General features: G+C 37.4%; 2 protein-coding genes across 5 annotated transcripts in view; one reads left to right on the top strand and one right to left on the bottom strand.

Moving 5' to 3' along the window:
• Positions 1–3,186, top strand: part of rad9b (RAD9 checkpoint clamp component B) — an 18,978-nt gene extending 15,792 nt beyond the window's left edge. For all 3 annotated transcript variants that reach the window (XM_017468662.3, XM_017468661.3, XM_017468660.3), the window contains 2 exons: positions 1,075–1,330; positions 1,525–3,186. In XM_017468662.3, coding sequence (XP_017324151.1) covers positions 1,075–1,330; positions 1,525–1,653 — 385 coding nt within the window. In that variant the 3' untranslated portion in view covers positions 1,654–3,186. The remainder of the gene's footprint in view (positions 1–1,074; positions 1,331–1,524) is intronic.
• On the bottom strand, positions 2,243–9,797 carry pptc7a (protein phosphatase targeting COQ7 a). 2 transcript variants are annotated; one of them, XM_017466832.2, is made up of 6 exons: positions 9,380–9,797; positions 7,563–7,742; positions 6,762–6,960; positions 4,808–4,931; positions 4,584–4,713; positions 2,243–3,744 (listed from the first exon to the last, which is right to left on the bottom strand). In XM_017466832.2, exons 1-6 carry the CDS (start codon positions 9,438–9,440, stop codon positions 3,686–3,688), a joined length of 753 nt encoding a protein of 250 aa, XP_017322321.1. In that variant the 5' UTR covers positions 9,441–9,797; the 3' UTR covers positions 2,243–3,685.
• Between the last annotated feature and the right edge of the window lie 368 nt (positions 9,798–10,165).

Raw genomic sequence — 10,165 nt, 5'->3', positions numbered from 1 at the left:
TCAGGGACTTTTGCAGTACAAATCTTTATGAAAACTTGACGAACAGAAGCAGACAGAAACAATGAAAAACAATGTTTTTTTTTTTGTTTTTTGTTTTTTACAGAAAAAGCAGAAATTTATGAAATGGTTATTGCATGAAATGATCATTACATAAAGGAATAAAACACAAAATGGCTCATTTATTGTAAATGAGATGCTGGAAGATAAGTTTGCAAACATTGCAAACACATTATGCGCATAAAAATGCTAAGGCTTTACATATAAGCAGCTGTGTTGCTAGGCAGATGCTTAAAGCTTAGAACTGGTTCAGATACTATTTCATTACATTTCAACCCTGAAATGCCTGGTTATGGCTAAAATAGGTCATGGTATATTAAGGTACCATGCTTCTAATGGTAAATAGTAATCAACATAATTACTAATTACTATCAACCTAACCTAAGTAAGTTACTTCCTTACTTACATATTAAATAACGACATTGTATCCTTAGATATCTGGAAAAAAAAATCCAAGGTATGACATTTATGAATTCCTGTAGTGATCACAATGTTAAAATCCTAGTAATAAAAGAAGTGGAAAATGTTCTAGGGGATGAATCATTTATAAATTATGCATCACAAGTTCTATTGCACTTTTGTTTTCCATTTAACAAGCGACAGCTAAATATAGGAAAACACAGAATTTTGAAATACCACTTAACGATGACCCCATCATCACCTAGTGTCTGTCGTTCCACTCTCAGAGTGACCCAGTGGCTTCAACATATGCAGTACAGGCAGCACAGGGTACAGAACAATAACTGACTCAGTGACAACCTTCTTAGCTCAAAGCACACTATTTCAGTACTTCATCACAGTGAAAGCTTTTTAAACAATGCTTAGAAAACTTTACAGACTGTACAAGGTCCCAGAAAATATTTTTCCAACATAACTCTTTATGAGTGTAATGTAGAGTAATTTTATGTGTTTCAATATTTTCAATACATTAATAAAACAAAATAATGAAAATGAAAAAATCCTCTTTCATTCTTATCTTTCATTCTTAAAAGAATCCTCTTTCATTCTTATTTACAGTGTAGTGGGCATTTCTGTACACGAGGGTCCAGTAGAGGCAGAGGCAATTAATATAATTCCCCACTGTCCAGTTCATTCAACTGGGGAACAGGTGGCCTCCAGCCAGGGAAGTCCATTCTTCAGACCAGCTGTCCATGTGAGGAAGCTTATGCAACTAGTTGGGGAAGGAGAGGACTTTTCAAAATCCAAAGCTTATTTGAATGGAAAGAGCTCTGGATCCGCTTTGACCACAGCAGTAACACCAGCCACTTTCAAGGTTAGAAACGTGTAGGTTATCTGCCAGAATTCTTTATGACCCATTGTAGGAATGTCATCATTTCATTTAATTGCATCACTTTGCTCTAATGTTTGAATTATCACATAAGACCTGATTTAACACAAAGACTGCCATAAAAGGAAATGTGCATGCCTAATAAATTTATCCTAATATGTTTTCCTCTCATATACCAGATCTGTTCTCTGCTTTTTGGGGCTGTAGCAAATGATCAGGACAGCATCAAATCAGAACTACCCAGTTTGGTGTATGCCAGTGACACTGAGGATGATGCTAGAGACAGTGGTAACAAAGAGGAAGAGTGAGTCAGATAACATACACCAAAGGATGTGCCAGAGGAGACTACATTTATATGTTTTTGAAAATGTTTTAAGTGCAGTGATATACGACTTGTAATTGTTCTCGCACTAATGGTTTAGTACTTTTCCTTTATTAGAATTTAATTTTACCTATATGCCTATATGTATACATAAGCTATATATTATCTTGGAAGGAAGTGTTATAAATGGCTAACTGGTGAATAGACATAAAGTGATCTCTGAACTATGAACTATTACCTATTACTATTACCAAGTTTCACATTTTGTCAAAAGACTGCAGAATCCAAAGACAGTTCACTGGATGAGTTTGTAACAGTATAGTTAAGACAGCACTCCATATGTATTCACATTAGCATACACACACACATAAATATTAACATTAATATATTATCTTTAGAAAAGCTTGTATGATTAGAAAGTAATGCTATATTGAGCTTATAAAATTGCTTTAATTTATAATGATTAATGATGTACAATGAAGTAGATGTAAATGCATAGCACAACAGTGAACTTTGCCTTGGGGAATACAATACAACAGTGTATTTCAAGCTTGTCTTGGAAAGACAAACCATCATACAGCTAGAAAAATAGACCTTTATTAGATCATATGGCACACATGCTTAAAGCATTCATAGATGCTCAAAGAATATTTAAAATTATGATTTCAAAAAAGCTGACAGATTACACTTATAAGAAAAAAATGTTACATTCATATACAATGGTTTGTTTCCTAATGCATACACAGAAATACAGCAAGTTTGTATTTACCTTTTACATACAGTATATTACTCAAGTCCACATGCGCACGCACACCTCTTCAAAGTGGTTAACAGAGCATGAAAGGTTTTTTTCCCCCTCATCATAAGATTGCAATCTCTTGCACTGTTATTACATAACAACCCACATTGTGTGGAGAAACTCTAGTCTAATACAATATTAAATATTTAAATTATTATTATTATTATTATTATTATTATTCTTTTTTAAAAAGTAGACATAAAAACTTAGCAGACTGAAATTGTCTCCTTAGTACAACTTCCCTTTACCCTGGTTCCTCAATTGTGGTGTTATAAATCTCTGTAGATAGGGGAAATTAACACTTTTTAAGCAAAATGTAACTTTATTTACTAAACGTCCTCTACATGATTGACATTTCTTTGTAAAACACACACAGTTGTCTCACCCACTCAAGATGAATTTGTGTTAACACAGCTGGTGTTATGCAGGTCCATCCCAACCTTGTGAAAGCTTCCCAGACCAGCAATGAGAACGATTTTAATACATTCTTCTTTTGTCAAAGGCATTCATATATTTGTGTGCACGTGTGTTAATTTCCCCTACGTATGGAGACTTTTGGGATACCCTGTAGATCAATACAGAACCAGACTACAACCAGATTAACTAAGTATATACGTGAGCTTATAAAAATGGCTTTTTAAGTTCATACTGCTAGGCCAAACTGACTATTTTCATTCATTAGATTAATCACAAGTCATTGTTCTGTGGGTCTGCCATTGGCATCATGACATATTACAGTCCTACCCTGTCTCTAGACTCCACAGTCAGATACACCTCTCCTGGTATAATGATGCAATTTTCATTATCATCTCCACACATCTCCCTGCTGGAACAACGTTAATTCTTTCAGTAGTTAATTTCAGGTTGCATATTCCTACGTGACATGTTAATGTCATTGCTACTCATTTTTATGTTATGTCTTGTCAAAAAGGTGTACTGCCTGCTATGTTTATTATCCATAATGAGAGCACTGTAAGATGCAATGGTTTGGTCTCGCACATCATAAAACAATTCTAATCATTTTATTACTTATAATTTTACGTCGTTTAAGTGGTTTACGTGAATCTGTATAAGCCAGAGTGAAACAAGATGTGCTAAAATCCAATGAAGAGAATCAGGGTTTGGTCCTTGGCAAAGAAATGAAAACTTTTTGCCTATCCTGCCAGCAGGAAGGAATGACCACTCTAATGAAGAAGAGAAGTGCAGCACTGCAGTCACATCAGTCTGTGTACTCAGCAACGATAGACAGTAGGACAGTGATGTCATCTGGCTTTCCTCCTATAGAGAAATGGTGATTAATAGAAGCAAAGCTGCATTAGCAAACACTGCATAAATATACTTACATGTGCAGAGGGCAACAGTGATAATGGAGTAAAGCACTTTCTAAATACAGAGCTGCGTTGATCCCCCTAACCCCTGCAGAATTTAATTTATATAACTGGGGTATAGCTGGATAATTAGAGCTACATAATTAGCTAATCTAACAAACTCTGTTCCGTGTAATAATTCAGTTGACATTGGTATAGCTACTTTGACTTCCATTACCAGTTGGCTAACTTACATAGTCCAAAATGTGTCTCACCCTTTTGTTAGAAGTACAAAACTGTAAGTTCTAAGTTATATGGCAATATATACTCATCACAGATAAGTCAAAAAGAGGCACAGTTTAGTTGCTATGTCACACAGTGTGTTTTAGTATTGCAATGTTGTTGAATGTGGGTTGACAATGTTATACTATCAACCCACACAAGCATCCACCATTCCAAGTTTCACTCTGCTGACGTCAACCAATATCCATCAACAGTTGCCAAACCAACCACTACAAAATGCTGAGTGAATGCCAACAACAAACTAAGTCAACCAACTGAAAATATTGCTGTGTAGTGTGTGTTTGCAGGTTTCTGTTGTGAGCTATACACATTGATTTTCAATAAATTACACTTTCAAAATGTGGTAGAGATAAAATCATGTATTTCAAAAAGTGTGGTATCCCCAACATAAATTGCACCTAGGTCAGGGGAAGAGATTACAAATGTTACAATTAAAAACCTCTTCTGTCCCTTTTTCATGTCTTTCAGGAGGTTTTGAATTCAGGAATTTTGTATAAAAGTACTTACCTCTTACATTCAGTCCATTGTCACAAGCAAAATGTGCAAAAGGTGACATGTAATTGGGGTCATATGCCAAAACATGGGCCTGTTCTGCAATACTCTTGGCTGTCTGCTGGATGCACTCATAATTGGTGTCCTAAAACAGAGTATGCCATATTACCACTCTTTCTAACCACTTGGAAAGATATCAGTTCTGCAAAATTGTGATCATCATATGTCCATGGCAGTACCTTGAGCTTTTTGAGTTCTTGTAAGATCATATAGTCTGGCATGTTGTCAAAGAGCCCATCTGTGGCTGTGAGGATAATGTCACCTAGCTGGACATCGAAGGATGTACTGTCTGCAGCTTCAGGACTGAGAAAGAAATACAGTTGTGTGAACGTTATAAGTCTTCTGAAGATAACTGATGCCAGTCATTACACAACATTTGCTACATGATTCACAAAGTTGTCTTCGGAGCTTTCCTGAAATATTAACATGAAAACATCTACTATTGTTTTTTTATGTATACAATAACCAATAGAATTTTTATTAAATTATAATAATAATTTAGTATATTTGCACTTGTTAAATGAATTCGATTCAGATTAAATAACCATACAACAAAAAAGGTCTTGGATTAGAATGCTGCATTTATTGCAATACCACCTGGAGCATCTCATGAACATTATAGTATCAACATTACATCCTTATGAGAATATGTTTTCATGCCTGGCAAAGGTTTATTGTTCAAGAATGCAGCCAGATGAACTTGACATCCTAACCTCCTTTAAGAATATTGAAAGCTTGTCCCAAGCTTGTATTTTTTTTTCTATATTACACTGAATGACGACACATTTAGATTTGTGCTGAAGTGTCACGTTCAACTCCTGGAAGGTCATTAACTCAGTGTTCTGACTGTGGCCAATTCTGGCCCATGCTGTCCACAGAAATATAGGTGCCCAGTCTTAAGTTTCTGTCTTCATTTAAAAATCTATACTATGTGAGCAGATTAATGTATGACAGATTACTTTAAAGAACATCTGGTCACTCCATCACAACTATCTACAGATAAATAGCAGGCCACGTGAAGATTAGCTTTGATGTCAATGCCACCACCTTGGCAAGCTTCTCCATGTTATTTATGTCTTAAAAAAAAAAAAGGAATATGATGCCAGCACACACTTTTGGTTTTATGTCCATTAATAGGAGAGCTCAGTCTTCTCCGTTCACGCAGGCATCGTTGTTAAAGCAAATTCTCCAGTTTTCTAATTTACATGTAGATTTGAGACCACATTTAAATGTCCAAAATAATAAAATAAAAAACATGTCAGTGGTTCACCGAGTACACTTTGGAAAATGGTATTTTAATAAAGAAACAGGATTTGTTGATGTGCATCATTTGACTTCAGACAACTCTTCCATTGGCAGCTAGCCAGCTGTCCGATTCCATTACAATTCCCTTGGTCAGCATGGCCTTTTACTCACTGCTACAGCAAGGCAACAGCATGGCAATCTTTCCTACTTTTGTAATATAATATGATGAAGTATTTTTGAAAGCAAGGAAAAACTTTGGTGCAAGTATCATGATTACTTGAAAACCGAATATAGTATAAAGAGAAAAACTGACTTCATATGCCAACCTACACTATATGGCCAAAAGTTTGTGGACACCTGACCATCACACCCATATGCAAGTCTTCCCCAAACTCTTGCCACAAAGTTGGACACACACAATAGTAAAGAATGTCTTTGTATACTGTAGTATTACAATTTCCCTTCACTGGAACTAAGGGGCCCAAACCTGCTGCAGCATGAAAATGCCCCTGTACACAAAGCAAGCTCCATAACGACATGGTTTATCAAGGCTGGAGTGGAGCATGTGTGCGTTATGGTCAGGTGTCCACAAACTTTTGGCCATATAGTGTACCTGGAGTGAAAAGTGAGAGCTGAGCTTAAGTTGTATCCTAAGCAGTGGTATTGTTTATTATTTAGCAACTTTCCACAGCAGAGACATTAATCCAGTGAAGATAATGACCAAACTCTCAGCATGAAATGTTCATTCTTCTACCAGCAAGGATTACATATCCTTCAAACCCCAGCAGGGAAGGAGACATCTGTTCTTTCCATAACCTTGACATTTCTAGTTATATGATGCTCTTTCTCTGTAAGAAAAAAAAAAAAAAAAAAAAAAAGATTCTTTACCGGTCACTAAGAACAGAGCCCTCTGCCTCTGGGGGAGCAATTGAAAGTTGGAAGGGTGTGTTGAAATAGTGTTGCTGCTCATCAGACCTGTGCACTACCTCCCCTCCTCGAACAACCAGGAAGCCAGAATCTCCCAAGTTTGCAGTGTGAAGCTGGTGACTTTGTCTGTCCAGCATCACTATACAGGCTGTACTGCTTCCTGAAATGACATGATAGAACAATAGAACATTGATTATAATAGAAAAATAGATTTTTGAAATGCAGCCTGCTTTTGTTTTACAGAAAGAAAAAAAAACTAAGCATAAAATAACTTGGAAAAGTGTCAGCGTTTGTATATAATATGCTAATGAATATGGTAAAATCAGCCATAACCTGAATCAAAGCAATGTATCTGAGTCAAATGGTATTTGTGTAATGGTTAGATCTCACTGGGTCTTTTACCCCACATGCTAGTACATGCAGAAGACTTCAGAATAAAGCCTGCGTACAGACTCCTTCAGCAAAGTCGTGATTTAGAAGTCACGACTGTACACAAAGTTTAAAAACATTCCTGTGTATCAGTTCAATTGATAATTAATTTTTAAAATAGCTCCCCCTGTGCTGAGACACAAAATGTGACTCTTCAGAGTGTACTACACTACGTTCTTATTTTATATTTAATGTCAATTTATCAATGTCAATATTTTGTTTATATCTACAAATAGCAATCTAGAACAACTTCAAACGTTCCTTCTGATGTGACAAATGGCAAATTAATTGTAATTAGGCAGATTCATCAGTAAACATAATGCTTACACTCACCTAATAGAGGTACTTTGTTCTGAAGGAGTTCATAATAACTTGTAGTGAGGATTCCCACAGGGTTGCTAGGCACAAAGTGGCCTTCCTTGACCAATCTCTCACATGTCCTCATGAGCGTTCCGGAGAACAGAGAGGGATCTACTCCATAATCCCGCCAGCCTCCCACTCCATCAGCCACACCTACGACACAAAAAAGGGGGCATCAGAAGACAAATCACATATTGATTGAGAAGCAAAGAAAACTTATGACATTTGTGGTTGTGTCCTGCACTACAGAAGAAACGATCACTCTTGGAACACAAACAGGATACTTGCTTTGGAGTGACAAAGAATAAAAATTTCTGGGACATTCATCAAGTAAGTGCTGTAGTTATTCTTAATATCACTGTTAATTGCTGGAACCATGCAGGCCTTGGCAAACCCTAAAAGTACCTGCTGGATGTTTTGATTTTGTGCCATTCAGAGTCTATTGTGCACAAACAACCAAGAAGACCCACAGTTTCTGTCCGTCTGGTTCTATTAACCATGTCAAAGTCACTTGAATGACAGTTTTTTTTTATCCAGTATGATGTAAACAATAACAGAAGCTCTTGACCTGGCTCTGCATCGTTTTATGCACTGTGTCCTCAAGATTGTCTGACTGGATAATGAGCAGAAGCACAGGTGTTCCTATTAAAGTGACCAGTGAAGACATCTAAAATTGTCTGCATTACCAATACAGGCACTGTTGGTCCAGTTCTACGCAGCCAACAGTCGGTCATCACCACCTCAATAACAGTCTGGTTTGGCTTTGCAACCTGTAATATGCTGACTAGACTGGAACATATTGTCAAGTAGGCTGAAAAGCTCATAGGAAGAAACAGTCCCTCACTAGGACATGTTCACCTCCAGATCTGGGAAGCAAGCAGGGGAAACGATCATTGCCCCGAACATCCAGCTCATGACGTATTTAACCTCTTTCCCCTTCAGAAGGCACTTCAGCTCAGTGTGGATCAAATCCAGCAGATACAGGAACACCTGCTTTCTGTACACTTACTGTATAAACACTTCATTTCATCCTGTGCAATATTCTACGCTGTAAAATAATCTCTTTGTATACAAAATACTGTTCGTGTATTTATTATCTTATTATAATGTTTATAAGCACGTTGAGGGCTCAACAGCCGAGTTTAATACCTTATATACACACACTAGTGCACTTGGCCAATAAAGCATCACAGTGATTCTATCAAAACATAAGCTAACGCTAGCTAGCTAAAGAATAGCTAGCTAGGATTAGTGCTACTTTACCAAGTCACAAATAATACTATTATGAATGCTAATTATTATTACGAACTTGTGCGTAAATAAAAGGATACCCTTTTGAAATAGACATACCTAGCTAGCTCACACTACTAAGCCAGGTCCGAGGTGCTATCTGGGTTGTGTTGGCCGGTGCCTGCTGATTGTAATATAGCGTTAAACGGAGTTAACGTTCATGCTACTTACCTAAAACATCCGCGGATCTGTGGCGTGCAATAAACCAAGCGTCATCACCGTAGCACATGCATTTCTTTAAGATACCCTTTCGGAAATCTTTCCCGTATCCAAAGCTAGCCGATATGAGGCTGTAATCGCGGCTATCTGTTTGGGAAAGGCCGATGACAGCCCGAGCCAGCAGTCTACCGCAGGAGAGCACGGACAACATCCCCCGAGCTCCAGCCCAAACCAAGCTCTAATGTCCGGGGGTTAGCCCGCTTAAAGACCGTTTTACTGACTCTTCAGGACAGGAAAGAGAGGACAAGAAGAACGACTATAATCAAACTTCACATACACACCGCTGCTCTGGAAGTTTCTCTCTCTCACACCGGTGATGAAATGAACACTCTTTACATTCATCTGTCCTCTACATTTTGTCCCAAATATGTCTTTGATTCTCTAATCATTTCCAGATATCACAGATTCCGTTCCGCTGTTCAGCTTCATCACACAGATCCCCTGTGTGCTCCGTACCGGATTAACTAGTTACATAACACCACGGTTAGCCAGCTAGCTAACTCCAGGGCAACTAGTTAGAGTCTCGTGACTGGGGTGACGTCACGCTTACGATGTGTCGAATAGCTTTTCCATTCCCTTCATCGACGGCGCTTATAACCACATTCCGCTTCACACCAGGCGCAAGCTGTAATTAAAAAGTTTTAATGTATCTGGCATTACGTGTTTAAATGCTCATTAACTTGGCTCAATACACGTTGTAGTACACATTGTGACGCTCCGCATCCTATTCATTTGAATGAAGAGCTTTACCCAACAGTGTTGGCAGCACTTTTCAGGTGAAAGTAGCTAATTAATGTAACGTATACTCAGAAATCGACTAGAAGTCGACGTCATATGATGTCACAGACTAAGATCATTTGCATATCAGAACGTGTTACACGAAGAAGGACACTTAGAACATTGGTTTTCAAAGTGGGGGCCGCCAGGGGGCACCCGGGGGCCTCAACAATTTGGTGTGAAAAATAAATAAATACATGATTTTATATATATATATATATATATATATATATATATATATATATATATATATGCATTACTATAACATGCTATTTGTAACAATATATATT

The sequence above is a fragment of the Ictalurus punctatus genome, chromosome 5, assembly GCF_001660625.3.
Source record: "Ictalurus punctatus breed USDA103 chromosome 5, Coco_2.0, whole genome shotgun sequence".
In the NCBI taxonomy this organism is placed as follows: Eukaryota; Metazoa; Chordata; class Actinopteri; order Siluriformes; family Ictaluridae; genus Ictalurus; species Ictalurus punctatus.
Note: the sequence above shows the minus strand (reverse complement) of the source record. Positions and strands in the feature narration are given on the sequence as shown.

What these genes read in the sequence shown, in the direction of transcription:
- pptc7a (XM_017466832.2), bottom strand. Translation starts at nt 9,440, where the DNA reads ATGAATGTAAAGAGTGTTCATTTCATCACCGGTGTGAGAGAGAGAAAC. An exon ending in GAGAAACTTCCAGAGCAGCG is followed by an intron (nt 7,743 to 9,379) that starts GTGTGTATGTGA and finishes TTTGTGTCGTAG; the next exon opens with GTGTGGCTGATGGAGTGGGA. An exon ending in CAATGGACTGAATGTAAGAG is followed by an intron (nt 3,745 to 4,583) that starts GTAAGTACTTTT and finishes ATTTCTCTATAG; the next exon opens with GAGGAAAGCCAGATGACATC.